Source organism: Protopterus annectens, chromosome 14.part0 (assembly GCF_019279795.1).
Source record: "Protopterus annectens isolate FY-2018-M chromosome 14.part0, PAN1.0, whole genome shotgun sequence".
Lineage (NCBI taxonomy): Eukaryota > Metazoa > Chordata > Ceratodontiformes > Protopteridae > Protopterus > Protopterus annectens.
In genome coordinates, this window is record NC_056748.1 from 781,690,329 (window position 1) to 781,709,347 (window position 19,019).

General features: G+C 39.3%; 1 protein-coding gene across 1 annotated transcript in view; it reads right to left on the reverse strand.

The window, feature by feature from the left end:
• Window positions 1-1,003: 1,003 nt before the first annotated feature.
• Window positions 1,004-19,019, reverse strand: part of PSD (pleckstrin and Sec7 domain containing) — a 1,472,276-nt gene continuing 1,454,260 nt past the window's right edge. The window contains exon 16 of the mRNA XM_044056531.1: window positions 1,004-3,383. Within this exon, the coding sequence (XP_043912466.1) occupies window positions 3,138-3,383 (246 nt within the window). The 3' untranslated portion in view covers window positions 1,004-3,137. The remainder of the gene's footprint in view (window positions 3,384-19,019) is intronic.

Here is a 19,019-nt window from a genome sequence, read left to right on the forward strand (position 1 = left end):
GCATACATACCCGACTTGCAAACCAAAGAAAAACAAATAAAACTTAACTTTCAGCTTCCCTTCCCTTCTATTTATATCAAGTTTTAGTGAAATATGCAGCCAGCTATGTCTGCCATGAGAAGGACAACATTATTAATACTTTGCAAGTTTTCACAGTAATATCAGTCAGAATGCAGTGCACTGGTAAATTGCAGAAAACTAAAATTGCTGCACACTGTAAACAGTATAATGCAGTGACAGCTGGGTCTTTAAGTAACTGCACTGACTGGTTCCACTGTGATCCATTAGTTTCATTTCATACCAGTGGAAATGAACCTCTGAAAGTGACGTCATAAAAGCTAGTGCTCAGAATATTTGGTCAGATGAGTCAAGTAGAAAGCCTGAAGCAAGAAACACAGCAGTCCTGGCAGAAGTCCATGTAACCATGGAAAGTTAATCAAACAAATGAATGGCTAATGTAACAACTAAATGTAAAGTTTCAACCGTTCCTCTTCAGTACTCTTATTAAAACATTTTTTCTTATATTAGTTAGAAGGACTTTGTATGTAAGAACATTTAAATTATCCCTTTACATTATTGCAAGGCCTCTACTAATTAACTATTTTTAATAAATAATATATTTTGTTCAATTCATCATTACTGAAAAGACTACATTGACCAGTATGAATTTATAAGCAGGAGAAAATATACCCTGATACTACACACCTCAGCAGATGTGACTTTTGAAAGAATAATTTGATGTAAGGCCTACCTAAAAGAAGTTGTGCGATTTCCTATAATAAGTATGAAAGCAAACAATTTGGCGAAAGACTTGGCATAACAACATAATTAACAATGTAAGTTAAACAATTAAGACAAACAATATGTTAGAAATACTTATTATGTGTTGATGTTTTACCCAACTACTTCCACACTCTGCCATTTCATTATTGTTTGGAAATGGAGTTAAAAGGTACAAAATGGGTAACTCATGCAGACAGAAGAGGCACTGCCAGTTTTATCGATAAGGGCCCAGTGGTGTTGGGAAAGCATTTATTCTGACAACTGGGTGCTGAAATGCACAATATCCTTGGACAGCATTCATTGCACGCAGGACATTTCTATAAGCAGCAGTCTGATAGCTGTGAATTTCACATTTTTGTTGCCCGAAGTTACAGTTCCAAATCAATGCTGTCACACATCACTATTTGATAAACAGATTGGTAACAAAATGGAGGATGCTTGTCCCATGACACTAATGTTCTTATACACCTATGGCTATTAAAAAGCATGTGGCCATGGATCATGCTTACAACATTCTTCATGACAGGAAAAAACTGGAATGTTTTATGAACTGAAACTCAGACTTTGGCATACATGGCTATATATAGATGATGCATTGCACATTAAATACAGCACACCAGTGAAGTAGAAAACATATTGATGGTAACAGGAAAGTAAAATATGACTGTTCGAGACAGAACAATTTCCAGATGCTAACATTTATGCCAGCTTAAGCTGCTCAATTTTTAAAGCCAGTAGATGGAAAATGAGAAGTGATAAAAATTTAAAGAAACCATTACACCTTTCTTTTCCTGTGTTCTCATTAAAACATTTTCAAAGAGAGCTAAATAAATATTTACATAACCACTCACCCTGACAGCAGATTTAAATCTCCCGCATAATAAGACATCACTACATCTGACATGTCACTTTGACATCACAGATGTCTGACCTGGCAGTTAAATGATTTCTTTTCATGGGAAGCTATGACATCACAATCCCCAAGACCAGAGCTGCTGAACATGCAGCAGCAGGGAATAGACCTTAGAATGTCTTCTACCACACAAGAGTACTTTACTGCTGGTCACAATGCTGAACATTAAATAAAATGTCTAGTTAGTCAGATTGAAAGTTCATCCAAAATAAACTGTAGTAACTGACCGCTTTTAAAGCTAATGCTTACTTTAGGGATTATACTAGCTAAGAGCCAGTAAAGGTCTTACGGTAAAGCTATGGTTGACATTTTAGTAATATAAATCCGACTCAGCTCATTCTATTTACTTTGGTTAGAGATACAGTAATGGCAATAGATATTCTCATTAATAGGTCATATATCATCATGCTCAAAACCTATTTCTATCAAGTCTGTCTAAAAATATATAACTGTATGGTTGTACAAAGTTAAAATTAAGTCTGTGTTTTAGCAGTTGCTATGCAATGCAACCCCAATTTTTTGCTTTTCTTTTTTTTTGCTACAGTTAAAAAATTGATTTCCACTTTAACAAAGAAACCAAATGCTCTAATAGCACTGACTTATAATAGAATGTTTTTCCTAAGAACAGAGAAACACCAGCTCCCTACCTTTTCAGTAGATGAGCTTAAGTAACTTCATTCTTCTGTGTCCCTTTAATAGCTATGTAATTATGTCTAACACTGCTACTGTAATCCTCAATAGATTTCTAAAGGGACCTACAATAGGATGGCCATATGCTTTTAACTCTTTACCAATGTTAAAAGAATATAAAATAGCATGACAATGTTTTGAACCATGTCAACATTTACAAAATGTTACATCTGAAATACTACCAAATGAGTAAGAATCTTTCAGTCTGTTAAAACCATTAGGATAAAATCCAAAATGCTACCTGTCCCATCTAATTAAAAATGAAATGCAGACTTCAGTTTTGCCATTTTTAAAAAGTGGTCTTTGTAACATAGGACAACGAAGCTGCAAACTGTTCTTTGTTTTTAACGCAGTTCATTAATTCCTTCTGAGTGAACAATAATGAATATAAATATGACTACTGGTCCTCTTCCTAGGGCCACTGAAATTGCATGGCCAGCATGCGTTTGACACATGGTAGTAAAGGTCGAATAAAAGCTGAAGGATTGGGGCAGAACTGCTTAAATAACAATGTCTTCTTATAAAATAAGCTTTTGTTAAGCCCTTGAACAAAGAAGAGTGCTGCATTTTATGGCATTCTTGGTCCTATGACAGCTTTGCACTCTTCAAACGGGATGCATTCTGCCCATGGCATAAGTCAACACCCCCATTAAATGGGTACAATGACTACCCCTTCCATGTGCAACTACCTTTTCCATGTGGCTACAGATGGAACCAAACCTACAACACCTTAAGGTGCGGGAAGTCCACTTTAGGGTTTGACCTGACCACTGACTGCATGTCTATAGCTTCTTCTTTCAACAATGTCACGTTTGACTTTTTCAACCACATCTGGTGGCTGTTCCATGTTGAGAGATGGGCTTGAAAAGGATTTTGCTAGTCCATTTTCCTCTGAGCTCTGTGAGTCAAACAATGATGCCTCAAACTTATCCAAGTCATCAGTTCCCATCTTGATCTTGGCACGGAGGAGCATAGCATAAGTTCCATAACGAGATTTCTGTACCAAAAACAAAAATTACTTCAGTTATTTCAACTCATACATACACAAGTCATAATTTGTTCCTCTCTTAGAATGTCTGCTCCTTGAGTACATTTCCTATGTTAAACTGAAATGCCATAACTGAACCGTATGTAAAAGTTTGACCACTCATTAGCCAGACCTTAGACTGGAGTAATACTGGGATATAATAATAGACTGAATGCATAAGAAGGTGTTTCTCAAAATTCATTTAAGAAAAATAGCAACTTCAGCCTCACTATGGTAAAGTCTATGCGACTGATTGACTTTAGATTTGCAGTTGCACTAGCTTTAACAAGCTTGTAATAACATATTGAATTATGCAGTGTCATCACCATATGTGTGTATGTGTGTGTGTATAAAAAGTATGTATCCTGTATGACTAAGAAGTGTCAAAGGTCAAGACATTTTAAGGGGTCATTAGTAGAACTTTAACCTACTAGGCAACTTCAACAACTATTATATACAGTTATACAAGCTACACATTTGAATGTAACATGCCTGATAGATGTGAGCAATCAAACTTACACAAACTATATATACACCTTAAGGCCTGTTAAATTCTACATTCACACTGCAGCTAATTACACTATAATTATACAGGATAATAGACTTGTCTTCACTTATTGTTTCAGTGCTCAAATGGCATCATAATGCCAATAAACAACAACCAGCACTGTGTGGCTGATTATGGCAGAAAGGCATACAGTCATTTTATTAGTTGATGGGCTTCTGAATGGTTTTACTCATAAAAACAGAGTGTGAAGACAAAAGTAACATTCAAACCAAATTAAAAAAATATTTACAGCTTTAAAAATCTTTCTTCTGATTTTCAATCAAAAGCAATGGGTGATATCCATAAAAGGATTTTGTAGACACTCTGTCATGCCATGACAAACTTAAGTTTGAGGATAATGTAGAAGGACTGGGTATTAAAATACTTCCTAAATATTGACCAGGACTGCATACTTTTCCTCTCACTGAATAAATGAAATAATCTGTTATACTAACCTTACTCCTCCACTGCTGACTTACCCAACTATGACTTACCCAACTACCATTCTAGACTAGAGAAGCATTGCTGCTGTTGCAGTTACCTTTGTGCAAATCTGTGCCAAACAATGACTTTATATCCAATGTATGTAACAGTTGTTTAAGTAATATTTCGAAACAAACTTCTGTTGTCCTATACTGGTATATATCAGAGTCTTCCCAGCACTGAACATAAAGTTGTTTGCCTGCTTTTTTTTTATTTTTCATTTAAGTAACTGTTTTCACTGTTCACATTTAGCTTATTTCTGGCATAGTGTGGGAGCAATCTTGAGACGGCAATGGTTCTTTTAGTTACAGTACATTAATCATTGCTATTTCTAGATAGTCAGGTGCTAATTGGTCAAATTTATAACTGATTTTCATTGGCCTTTTACTTTTCCATGCTTACTACCTATTGTGATTAGATGTGCTCTGCTTTGCTGAGCCCATTGCCATAGTACTTGTAGCTGCACAGTGATTACCGTATGCACATGAAGTTGGAAGAAGGTCTTACAGCAAAAATCCTCCTTCCTTCATCTTGTGGGCAACTTGCTTTAGTTTGCGCTGGATGGTATGTGTTTGCATGGACCTGCCCTGTCTTGCTCAAACTTACATGGACCTGCTCTGACTTCTTCCCAGCTGTGCTAGTCTGAGCATTGTTTTTTCCTTTATTTCCTGTGTTACCATAAATATTCCTTCCTTCCCTTCCCCCCAAATTCATATAAAAATAAAGCAGTAAAGGACAACAAGGAGAGACAACAGACTACCTTCACTTCTAGTGATAGGATACCAAGCACTAGAGGACTAAGGCAGTGAAAAAACTGCTTCATGCTCACAGAAAATGAACTCTCAATCTAACAGATGCTATCTATGAGAGGTGCAAACACATAACTAACTTGGAGGCATTCATCTCATACTGTCATGCATGCAGCAAGCATAAAATTGCTTAACCCTTACCCACACAGCCAAAAGATCCTTGTATTGACAGCACAAAGCTGTCAATTGCTTAGACATAAAAAAGCACTACTAAAGCCTCTTAGAATTCTTAAGAGAAAGCAGCAAAAAAAATCCCCCTAATACCTCTTTTAAATGCACCCCTTCATAGGTGTGTACTGGGCTAATGGCCCTGGAGCCTTTACAAGCCTAGCCCATAGAAGTACCCTGGCATTGTGCCACCTGACATTAGTTCCAAGTGCCTCTATCAAGTAGATCCACTGGAGTAATCCCTGGGGTGAACTTTGTATTTCAGCATATCAACAACAACATAACACTGCAGTGTCTAATAAGAATAAATCAGCTTCTGGAAACATTCCAGTAATTGATGACTCTATTTTTAGACACGGTGACTCCATGCTCATTCGGCTGTACAAACAGAGGGTTTACAGTTAGCAATCTCTCCAGGGCCTCAGAAGTTCATGCTGGAGTGAAGGGTGTGTCATAAATAAAAATGAAAGACATGCAGAATGGCTGCTGGAACTTACTATGAGTGCTTCAGTTAAGAACAAGACTCTGTTTTTAGTGGTATCCTTCTTTCACAGAGGATGATGTTTAGATTCAAGAGATAATGTCATTCAACAATTGGCAAAGGAACTGGTGTCATTCCAGGTGTGTCCAGTATGTGAGATGATTAACAATCCTACCTTCTTTGCATAGGATGGGATGCACCTCTTGTTCAAGCGTTTCCGCATACTGACTAAAGCCTTTTCTGCCTCTGTCATGCCTTTTTTTAGGCAGCATTTACATAATGAACCTACGTGCCCTAACAAATCAAATCATAAACTGTACAACAGTGTGATGGCCCTTCTCAATGCCAAGAGTCTTAACAACAGACTACTCAATTTGTTGGCGCTTCTGTATCCGAAATGAGTTCATATTTGAGTAGTCACTAAGAGATGGTTTAGTTGTAAACAGGGAACACCATTCATGCCAGGGCTGTGTGCCACCATGCCTTCAAGCCCACTGGAAATGTAGATGAGACTCAGTGGATTTTATCCCTTCCAAAGTGATACTCTTTGATACCCCCCCCCCCCCCCCCCAGTGACCTCAGGGAACTCCAGCATGTACTAGATAGGTCAACATTTCATCTTATAACTTGTTATCAGTTCTCTTCTATGCCCCACGGGATCATGAAGACTTCCTGACATTCCTTGAAAATATCTCAATAACAGATGGCTCTTTCATCTTCAGTGATATTAACCACCTCTGGGTAGACTTTAGTACTTAACACATTTACACATGTACAGCATTTCCTAGATTGGGTTAACCAGAATTCCCTGGATCCAATTGTCCAAAATCCCACCTAATCTTTAATATCCTGGACCTAGTTCTCATAAACTTGCCCCTGGCATGTTCCCTGCCCCTGACTGATCTCTAATTAGTTAATTTGGACCAAAAACTGGTTACCTTTACTGTTAAAACATTCACTTACAAATAACCAACACTACCCTTTTCAGAGACTTCAAAAAATGCTAACCTTTTACAATTTTATAGTAAAATCACAGAATTTCTCCATGTTAACCCTGCAGTGAATATGGGATATGCAGCCACCTATACCAAGGATCTTTATACTCATTTAGATAAATGCATTGACAGAGCAGTACCCACCAAAAACAAATACTGTTATAAATTCAGCAAAAAAAAACACCCTGGTGGTCAGTAGATACCATCAAAATATATAACAAAAAGAAGAAACTGTTTAAATTACCGTGTATGACCAGAGCCTCCCATCATAAATGCCAACTAAGAAACTGAATGCAGCTATAAATACAGGCTACACATCTCATGAACATAAGCCAAGCTGTGATGATAAAGAAAATTTTAAGTCTTTATTTAGCTATGTTAGAAAACTAAGGAATAATTTGTATCACTGTTCTGAACTCATCTATAATGATACTCCATTCCAATCCTAAAGACATTTTCAATATACTAGTAAATAAGTTTGCTGCTAATTTCTCCCCTAAAGCTATCATTCCCATTCCAAACATTCCAGTGTCACTTTCTCTCTTACCATCTTAAAGGATAATATCCTTAAAGCACTCTCCAAGATACGTCTTAAATAGGTCCTGATAATAAACTTGGCTGTCTTATTCATTGTGTCAAGCAGGCTCTTGTTCATCCTCTCCTTAAACTGTACAACCTAAGCCTTGCCACAGGATAGGATTCCAAGTCGTGGTGCAATGCAGTGTTGATGTCCCTCGATAAGAGTGGCCCCATCACTGATCCAACTAACTCCAAGTCCATTAGCCTTATTAGTCTTGCGTATTAAGTCGTGGAGTACATCATCATCATTAACCTCATATAAACCAGGGCTTTAAACATTTAATCATGCTTGCCCCACAACAATTTGGAGTTAAGGACGTCATGCCTATTAAATCTTGTAAACTTCTTTGAAAAGCACATGTAGGTAGTAGATAGTAGCCACACTGTTCATACTGCCTACACAATTCTGGTAAAGGTGCTTGACTTCATACCACATATAGGATTTTTAATAAGCTAATGACCTTAAACATTAGTAAGTTGGGTTCAAAGACAGAACACATGCTGTTAGGGTCAGTGATGCCCCCTCAGTTTGGGAAAAGATGACTAGTGTTGCTTATAAGGATTTTGTACTAGGCCCCCTCCTTTTCACCATTTATTAAACCTAGACACTGTCACCAAGGATGCCACAAACTTACTAGCTACAAACTGCATTAAGTGTTTCATAGATATGGTTTAGAAAGTGCCTATAAGGTAAGGAAGGATTATTATATTGTTTGGCTTATCTGGCTAGTGTTATGACTGAAAAGGGTCCTTGAACTAGCTCACCTACCTGGTTAACAAATGTGAAATGAATAAAATAAAATGACATGTCTGGCTGATTAAGTTTGCTGTTGATTGTAAGCTGGGTGTACTTATTAAATTAACTGATGATACTAGTACCCTTCAAAAGGAGCTAACTTGCATTAACTCCTACTGCACCAAAAAAGGATAAAAACAAAATGCTAAGAAATGAATATCTCATTTGAAAAGCAACAAATTCCTACTACTGTCTGTATCAGTGACACTGCAGTCAGTCTATGATTAGAGACTTGGGTACCTGTGATGATGGCTTCCTCTCCTTTGATCAGTGTAGTCAGAAAATCATTCTGTTTTTCACAATTAATCATGAAGAGCATCTCATCTAAAACCAGTGAAAATTCTTATATCCTATACTCACCTCTGGTTAGCCCAATTAAAGAAGATAATGGACCCTTTGCATGTATTTCATTAGACACATAAACTTGAAAAACTGCAAAGGTTTCCATAACAAAAGGATCTTGGTCCTGAAAAGTCATAGTTATCAGGAAAAGCTAGTATCACTGACCCTGTACTCCATGTCGTATAGACCCCTGTTGGGAGACCTATGCCTTGCTTTCTGTGTTCTCAGGCCCCCCATTTTTTGATGTATCAAATAGTGTAACCAACACCAGAACAAAATATCTCAGTTCATACTAGGTATTGAACAAAACCAAATGGAAGAGATGGGTTCATACTCCATCATCTTCCCTTGCTCTGGAATATACTCTCCTTCCACATCAAGCAATGTGACTATGTCAGTAATCAATAGCATAGAGAAATGGATGGGGCCCTAAAATATACTCTGGAACTTACAGGCCTTGCATCCTTGAAAGTTTTGGTAGAGCCTGAGGGTAGTTATTGGCAAAGCATGCATGGCCTCTGGTCAAATAGCCTTTTAGTTCATGTGATTCCTATGGTTAAAGCTGTTGCAGAAATCTTCTGCTATGCAGACAATTGGTATGCTTTACTACCACCATATTACACTTACTTTTCGGATTCTACACTAGTTTTCTGTTAAATACAGGATCTCCTAATTGGTTCTACTGTTCCACACAGCTTGGGTTCCTCCTGCTTGAAAAAACTGCTTCTACCACACTAGATGGCATGGGATCTCTGTCCATCTGTCTTAGGACTGTCAGTCATTCCATGGCATGTGGCTGGAGACTTCATTTCTTTCCATATCAAGGACTACTCCAGTGGGATTCATTACATTTTAAGTGAAAAAAACAGACAGACTCGGAAGATCCATCACAACTTAATTTAGTTTTTGGCAGACCAGATGAAATACTGTTCAGTACAAATGAATCACTAATGCTTATTTACTGTAAGTTTTGCTTTTAACAGTTTTATTTGTATCCATGCATTTTAATACTGACCAAATGGCAAACACTTTCCCCATTGTTGGGGAAATTAGGTTCCTGGTGATTTTGCATACCTCATCCATTCGGGCTCAAAGATTCCTTCTCCATTTAGTTTAGAAAGAGCCCCCAACAACTTTCTTATACTGCTTCTAGATCCAACACCTTAATAAACTCAAGCAGCTTTCTTCCCTTACAACAGCTTTAAATACAAATTTATTTTTTATTTTATTTGTGTTTGTTGACGGGAAGAACACTGAATTCCACAGGCTTTTTTGAATTCTTCCCAGAATATATATCTGTGACTTACTTAAGAGTCACAGATATACAGTGGAGGCTGATGGAATAAAACCCTGGAACATAACATTTGTAACTCACCTCCTTCTAATATGAATACATTTCCACTTACAAGTCTTAAAGAGGTCTCCTTAACTTCCCGGGGTCTTGTTCAGAGTTTACTACTCAACATTTCTTGCCACAGTGATTGTGGCATTCATCGTTTGTTTCTGTAATCTGTTTACCAAAAGTTTACACACCTGATCTGATCCTTTCAAAATGTTTAAGCTTAGACGTTTATTACCCAGGTACCTCTAATGCTGCCTTCCATGGAGGCAGCAACCAAGACACTAAAGGAATAAAGTTTTTGTGAGTGGATGGTGTTATGCTTGATTTCTACTGTACTAAGCTTAGGCCTGCTTTTACAACACAATTTTCTAAAAAGTCAACTAGAGCTGATCGGTCTCATCTGTCCAGCATTCATAGATAGAAATGATACAAAAGGAATAGTACCTGATGGGTGCCAGAGAAGAAAAGGGAAATCATTTGGGCTGATTTATAACTTCATCTTCAAGTGAGATGCTTATCTATTTCTCAAATCTATTTTATTTTTTTAACACATGTATTGACTTTGAATTACTTACTAGGAACTTTTGGTATGTTGACAGTTAAGATTGTTGGTTTGCTGTACAGCTGCTTATAACTCTGTGTATACAGTTCAAAGTATAGTATCTGGCAGAATGGTTAATTTCAAAAGTAACTTAGATCTGTAGTCTTGAAACCTTATCCCTGACATATAACTGGTATACAATATTTGAAAATAAGACATCATCATACGACTGTTTTAGGTTTTTATTCAATCACTGATTCAAGAACATATGGATAACTGCTTGCATTTTAGATCATTTCTTGATTTGCAACTGTTGGCTTCCAATTCCTGTTATGGTAATTTACAAAACAGTTCACTGTACAGTGATTTAGGTTGATATACTGTACAATACTTACCAGCCATTCTGATGCTTGTTGCTGTCTCCCCATCTAGCACTTTTTAACTGTTTGTAGTCACAAAGTGCTGAGTGATTCAGTTCTAAAGCAAATGCTTTTCTTTCCCAATAAACTGTAGCAAACTGCTTGCTATATTTGTAGCAAGCAGCTGCTACTGTGTTTATCACTACAGGCCTTCAGTTCTAAAAGAAAAAAACTTCTTTCCATTTTAAACTGTAGCAAACTGCTTGCTACAATATAACAATCAGCTGCTACAGTTTATGCCAAACACAGCTCTTTAGTTACAACCACAGATGATTAATGAAGAGGGAAAATAAGAGGACCTAAAACCAAGCCTCGAGATATACCTTTAGATAGAAGAATCAGAGGAAAATGCAAATATTATATTAGACAGAGAGAGTTTTAAACCCACGCACATTCATTTTCTGAAAATCACATGCTTATAGCTGTTGAGTAATAACTTGTTATTAACATTGTCAATTTTTTTATGTCTTGAAAGATTTATCCTGTAATGAGACCTTGCTCGGTGTTAGAAATAATATCTAGGAGATAATGTTAGTTATTATATTACTATATTTGGAACATCTGGCTTGGAAAGAATGTTGCTCATCAGTTAAAATGGTGTAAGTTTGTAAGTATTACAAAATTTGATGACATATAAGCATTTCAAACAGTTTGCATTTAGGAAGATATTTGAGATGGAGGATTAGCTATTAGCTATAGTGAGATGATTAACTTCAGGAAAGGGATTTATGAGTTAGTATTTGAAACTGTTGTGGACAATGGTTGTAGTAAGAGAGGTTAAATATGTATACTAGTGGCTTGCTTAGGAAGGTATTTTGCAGAAAACATGAATATAGTGTGTGGAAATATAGCTTACAAGCACAGTATGATGTTTGTAGAATTTCTTCCACTTTTTAGCTGAAATAGTTTTGAAATAGAAAGGTGTTTTTCAGTAACAGCATGAAAGAGGAGGGCATGTTTTGGTTGAAGATGACTTTTGAATGTTATAAAGGCTTGAGAGGCAATTAGGATAAGGACTGTGAGATCTGATGTAGAATATATGCTAAGGAAGATAGAGGAAATGGCTATTTAGTTTGGGAAAGATTTTGTTTGTGCTTAACACTTTTAAAGTTGTCCAAAATATTTCTGGGTTGCCTAAATATGTCTTTTGAATTTTTTTTAAAGAACCTGACTTAATCGTCATTGCTTTTTAAGCATGCACTGGTTTTAAGTTGATTGCAGTTATCACATGCCGTGGTGTCATCTGTCTTCCATATTTTCCATGCATTTGCTTGTGTTTGATTATTTGCCTGCTAGTTTTGTTTATTCATCAGCTGTTATAAATTTTATGAGCTTAAGGGGGAATAGTTTGCCTTGTACAAGGTATAAGATACTATACAAAGCAGAGGGTGCACAGATGGGGTCTGTGCAAGAGTATACATTTGACCAGTAAGTTAGATGAAGTAAGTCTCAGCAGTTCTTAGGAATAGATCTAATTTGTGAAGGGACTGTGGTGAGGCTTGGAGGTTTTAAATCATTGTTACAGAAGAGGAGAGCAGTCACTCAAAGAAGAAAAAATTATGCTTAAGATGTGAAAGTTTAACAGGGATGTGACACCCGTGCCCTGGCCCAGCAATCAAGGAGCCTCAATCCTCACCACTGACACCAGAGAGGGCGACTCCTAGAAGAGGAAAGGATAACTAATACACAGAGTAAAGTACAATTTCCCTTAAATGCACACAGAGATCACAGTCAGTCTGGGGCTGGTTGCTTCCTTGCTCACCAGTTCCCCAATAAGACTCCCCACTGGCACAGCTATAGGGTCCAGGTCTCAGCCTAGCTGGGCAAGCTAAAACCTCCAGTACCCCCTCTGTCCAACCAGTGCTTAGTGTCCCTGCCCAAAGTAGCTGACACACAACACACACACTTTGAGATAAGTATTTATACAACTTCACAGACACTCCTGAGAATGGCTGGCACAGATTCTCCAGCTGTGCCCCCTTTACACAGACTATGCAGTAGTAATTACTGCCACCACCAGCTTTATAATTTATCAACTACCCAAAGGCCCTTAAAATGGTGTCCAATTATTACTGTGCAATATTATTATCCAATTGGTAATGTGACTATTCAGTTTAAGGCTTATTAGAGTGGCCTATTACGATAACCTCTATAAATATGCAATGTACTATAGAACCTACTTCTCTACACAAACCAGCCACAGGTAAAGGTTTTAAAATATTTAACTGAGCAGAGTGGATAAGAGTTGTTCACTGCAGCTGTTAGCTGAGATATACAAGTATCCTGGTTTTTTTTTCGATTATTTATACAGATTATTGTTTTTAACAATTAATATATAGCACTTTTATTGTCTGCTTTTTAGTCTTCGAGTGTATTTTATTGTTATTGACTAATCTGCACAAGTAACTGATTTATCTGCAGTCAAAAGCATTCTGTATCTTTACAAATCTTTATCTGTTTGTGCTTTCTCTAGTGCTACTGTCTGTAGGCTATTGCCCCCACCCTCCCTCCCAGTTGGTGTCTTGCTCTTATACTTGGTGGCTTTGCAGTTGCCCGCCCCTACTGTAAATCTGATTTGTGACACTCCTCCCAGTCTAGTGCCATTAGCTCATTGCCTTAATATTGCTACAATTCAAGTGCTCTAGGTTGCACTGCATCTGAAGTGTTTGTGTGTTTTAGCTGCTTTTCTGTATATATAGACTTCTCTGTTTCTTTAACTAAATAAGCTCTGCAAAGTTGTTTTATTGCATTCCTGCCTGTATTTCTGAGTTTTTTGCACTTTTAAAGTTTGTTTTTGCTTAGTTTAACTGGTAGGCTACACACTCAAGTGCGCTAGCTGAATTAAAGCATTTACTGTGTTTCTGTACCTAATTTCTGCTACTTTGTAAAAAAAAAAAAAAAAAAAAAAAAAAAAACTTGTTTCCCGCCTTTACTGAACTAGAATAGTCCAGTCTTCAGGTATTGCTGATCTCTAGGCTGTGTCATAGTTCCTGTGTTGCCCATATCCTTATTTGGATAGGAGGAAGCTTCTTTGTTCACCAGCGATAGTGGGGAACTCTGAGCAGCCTATCTGTCCCTTGAGGAGTGGTTCCAGCCCAGTGACCTGTAACTTATTGGCCGTTTTGGGCCATTTCCTATCTCCTTCTAACCCCTTGCTTTAAAGCCAGATTTAGCACGCTTTTGTGCTTGTAATTTAAAGTTTGTCCTGTTTGTTGCTTTTACCTGTTGAGGCTACACACTCAAGTGCGCTAGCCTGTGTTACATATTTATTGCATTTTTCTGCTGTTTGTTGCAAAAAAGAAAAAAAAATTATCCTTGTTTCCTATCTTTCCTGACCTAGAGTAGTCCAAATATAGGCTTTTCTGTATTCTGGACTTTTGGAAAGTTCCTGTGTTGCCCATTTCCTTTCTTGGATAAAGGGAGGCTTCTTTGTTCACCAGTGGCAGTGGGGAGCTTAGGGCAGCCTATCTATCCCTGGAGGAGTGTTCCCAGCACAAGAATCTGGTAGTCTATTGGCCGTTTTGGGCCAATTTCTAGCTCTTTCAAGTCCCCCTGTATAAAACCTGCTTTGGCGTGGTTTGTGCGCTTGTTACTACTCAGCCAGGCTCCTCATGGTCCTGCAGAGTGGTGCCAGCAGCAGAGAGGCTAAAACAGTGACTGCTAACCTGATGAGTGTTTTTTTCCTGCTACTACCTGGGCGACTGTCCGATCTAGTTAAACTGCAAGTATTTCTGCTTCTTGAACTGTTTTAAACTGTTTAAAGTTGTTTTTGCACCTGCACTTTTAAAGTTTGCCTTGTTTGTTGCATTTACCTGTTGAGGCTACACACTCAAGTGCACTAGCCTGTGTTACATATTTATTGCACTTTCCTGCTGTTTGTTGCAAAAAAAAAAAATAAATAAACAAAACAATTATCCTTGTTTCCCATCTTTCCTGACCTAGAGTAGTCCAAATACAGGCTTTGCTGTATTCTGGACTTTTGGAAAGTTCCTGTGTTGCCCATTTCCTCTCTTGGATAACGGGAGGCTTCTTTGTTTACCAGTGGCAGTGGGGAGCTGGGAGCAGCCTATCTATCCCGGGAGGAGTGTTCCCAGCACAAGAATCTGGTAGTTCCTGTGTTGCCCATTTCCTTTCTTGGATAAAGGGAGGCTTCTTTGTTCACCAGTGGCAGTGGGGAGCTTGAAGCAGCCTATCTATCCCTGGAGGAGTGTTCCCAGCACAAGAATCTGGTAGTCTGTTTGTTGCAAAAAAGAAAAAGAAAAAAAAAAATTATCCTTGTTTCCCATCTTTCCTGACCTATTAGTCCAAATACAGGATTTGCTGTATTCTGGACCTTTGGAAAGTTCCTGTGTTGCCCATTTCCTTTCTTGGATAAAGGGAGGCTTCTTTGTTCACCAGTGGCAGTGGGGAGCTTGGAGCAGCCTATCTATCCCTGGAGGAGTGTTCCCAGCACAGGAATCTGGTAGTCTATTGACCGTTTTGGGCCAATTTCTAGCTCTTTCAAGTCCCCCTGTATAAAACCCACTTTGGTGCGGTTTTTGTGCTTGTTACTACTCAGCCAAGCTCCTTGTGGTCCTGCAGAGTGGTGCTAGCAGCAGAGAGGCTAAAACAGTGACTGCTAACCTGATAAAAATGTTTGTTTTCCTGCTACTACCTGGGCGACTGTCCGATCTAGCTAAACTGCAAGTATTTCTGCTTCTTGAACTGTTTTAAACTGTTTAAAGTTGTTTTTGCACCTGCACTTTTAAAGTTTGTCCTGTTTGTTGCTTTTACCTGTTGAGGCTACACACTCAAGTGCGCTAGCCTGTGTTACATATTTATTGCATTTTCCTGCTGTTTGTTGCAAAAAAAAAAATGATCCTTGTTTCTCGTCTTTCCTGACCTAGAGTAGTCCAAATACAGGCTTTGCTGTATTCTGGACTTTTGGACAGTTCCTGTGTTGCCCATTTCCTTTCTTGGATAAAGGGAGGCTTCTTTGTTCAGTGGCAGTGGGGAGCTTGCAGCAGCCTATCTATCCCTGGAGGAGTGTTCCCAGCACAAGAATCTGGTAGTCTATTGACCATTTTGGGCCAATTTCTAGCTCTTTCAAGTCCCCCTGTATAAAACCCGCTTTGGCGCGGCTTTGCGCATAGCGCAGCATCGGGTAGCGCCGCTTAATTGGGTTTAAACCATTCTCGGCTCCACAAAGTCTTCTCTTCACTTTTTCCCTTAGAACTGATCTAGTTCTCATAATAAACACCCTATTCCCACTCTAAAGCCTGGCACTTGCTCACTAAAGCAATTATATAAGTCAGCACTACAAAATTAAAAGCACTACACCCTCACAAACTCCCCTTGAGTACTTTGTTCCCCACTGGCCCTTTTTTTCAATTATAAAAGAATTCCGAATACTATTCTAGCATGTCCAAAGGTCAGTTGTCAATCTCCTCTCCGGTCCAGCTGGTGAATCTGGGAATCTTGAGGCAATGTTACAACTGCCTCATGTACACAGACAACACTCTCCTCCTCCCAACAAATTCCAACACATGTGAGAGATGCAACCATATAGCCAAACTGGAGGCTAAGCTCTCTCAACTCAGTACTGGCGTAACCAGTCAGGAGGAGAAGGAAACCACACTCACTACAATTCCAGTCTCACATAGAGACCTACCACGACAGCAAACCAAACGCATAAACACACAAAAACATACTCGGAGGCTCTAAATAAAAATCTGCCTAAGCAGCAGAGACCTCCAAAGCAGACACCCAAGCAACCGCTACCCCAAAACAAAACACGTGCAACACATAGCTCACAAAGCCAGTGTGCCAAACAGTCACAGCCCTTAAGGCTAAACAACACACCTGATACACTTGTAATAGGTGACTCTATTGTCAGGCACACTAACGTCCCACTCACCAGGCTGAACAAGGAGAAGGTCACGGTGAGCTGCCTGTCGGGTGCTAGGATCCGCCATATAACACAAGCACTCAGGTCACTCCAAGGCAAGTACAAATATGACTCAGTCATTGTCCATGCTGGTGTGAATGACCTGAGATGTACCTCCCTGGACTACATGAAAACTGACATACAGGAGCTCTCTGAGCATGTAGCCCAGGCCGGTATGATCCTGACCTTGAATAGCATCTTACCCTCACCAAGAATGATGCCACAATATGAAGACAAGATGATCAATTTCAACAATTGGCTTAAGTATTGGTGTCATTCAAAGGGGATCCAATGTCTGTCTGCCTGGGATGACATGCTCGACAAGCCACGATGCTTCACTAGGGACTGCTTGCACCTGTCACCCCTGGGCTTTCGGATATTGGCAAAGGCTCTTGCCACCCCCATAGTGCCTTTTTTAGGCAAGGCTCAAAAGACAAACCCACCTCCATAGGTATCACAAGGGATAAGAAACTAAGAGTAATGCTACTCAATGCCAGAGGTCTAAACTTCAAGATGCATGCACTTGAAACTCTCCTTAGCATAGAGAACATCGATATCTGTGTAGTAACAGAAACCTGGTTCAAGGCTCCCGAGAGCACCCCAGCACTACCAGGTTATACCTCATACCATGTTTTTTGGCCCCAAAACTTGGAGTGAACCACAAAAGGAGGGGGTGTATCAATATTCGTCAAACATACCCACACCTCCAGGTTGGTGGCACAGCACGAAGCATCTGAGACTATCCATGTGCAACCAACAGTGGGTAAAACTGCCTTCCAGTTTATAGCCTGCTACAGACCATCCTCCCAAACCCAGGAACCCCACTCAGCCTTCCTGAGAACACTGGAAAATATGAAGGTCTCTCCAAACACCATTATATTGGGAGACTTCAACTACCCTAACATAAACTGGGAGCATTACTCTAGCTTCAACATGCTAGCCCAAAGGTTCCTAGAATTTATAAACTCTTGTTGCCATTCCCACAAGAGGGGAAAACATACTGGACCTGATCATCACCAACATGGGGACTCTATGCTCCAGACCAGAAGTGTATCGCTCACTGGTAAGATCAGACCATAAACTAATCTCACTAGATTTTCACATCCCGACCCCAGCCCCTGCCCAGAAAACCACAGTGAAAAACTTCTCTAAAGCAAATTTCACACTCCTCAAAACCGAGGTGGAATCCTTCAAAGCCCCCAGGCCTGTGGAAAATACGGTCCAGACCACAGAATACTTTATAAACGCATTCTATGAAGACCTTCGGGAATGCATGGATCATGCAATCCCAAATAATACCAAGACCCAATCCTCCAAAGTTAGGCGTCCTGTCTGGTGGACCCCAGCCATAAACAAACTATACAATAGAAGGAGGAAGCTTCTACATGATAGAGCAAAATCCCAAAAAGGGAAGACATCTCTGATCAGTATTAGCAAAAAACTACGGGCACTCATAAAATCGTCTAAGGCCAGCTTCGAGAGAAAAACTGCACAGGACACTAAGGATAATCACAAGGCTTTCTTTAGTTATGTTAGGAACCTGGGTGGGAATTCCCAGATATGCTCAGAATTAGTCCAAAATGACAAAAAATACACCGAACCCACAGACATTGCCAACATCCTAGCTGACAGGTTCAGTACAAACTTATCCCCCCCTTCCCCACCAAAAGGGCAAATATCTATCCCAGCAGAGTGCTGCCCCCCTGACATCTCAGATGCTCAGGTAAGAGCCGCCCTCTCCAAAGCAAAAAACACAGCATCAATGGGACCAGACGGTGTCCCGGGCTGCATCCTACATGAACTCCAAGAAGAACTAAACCCAAACATAAAACTACTGTTCAATCTCAGCCTTACTACAGGATATGTACCCAAAGAGTGGCGTACAGCAACAGTGGTCCCTCTCCACAAAGGTGGTGCCTCAACGGATCCTGGAAACTATCGCCCCATAAGCTTGACTAGCTTGGTCTGCAAAGCTATGGAAAGGATCATCATGGACCTCATAAATAAAGATATTGGGGACCTACAGACACTGGATCCTACCCAGTTCGGCTTTGTTAAGGGCAGATCCTGCCTCTTAAACCTGGTCAATTTCTTTGAAACAGTCACCAAAGCCATTGACAAGGGGAAGATGGTCCACACAGGCTACCTGGACCTTGCAAAAGCCTTCGATACAATACC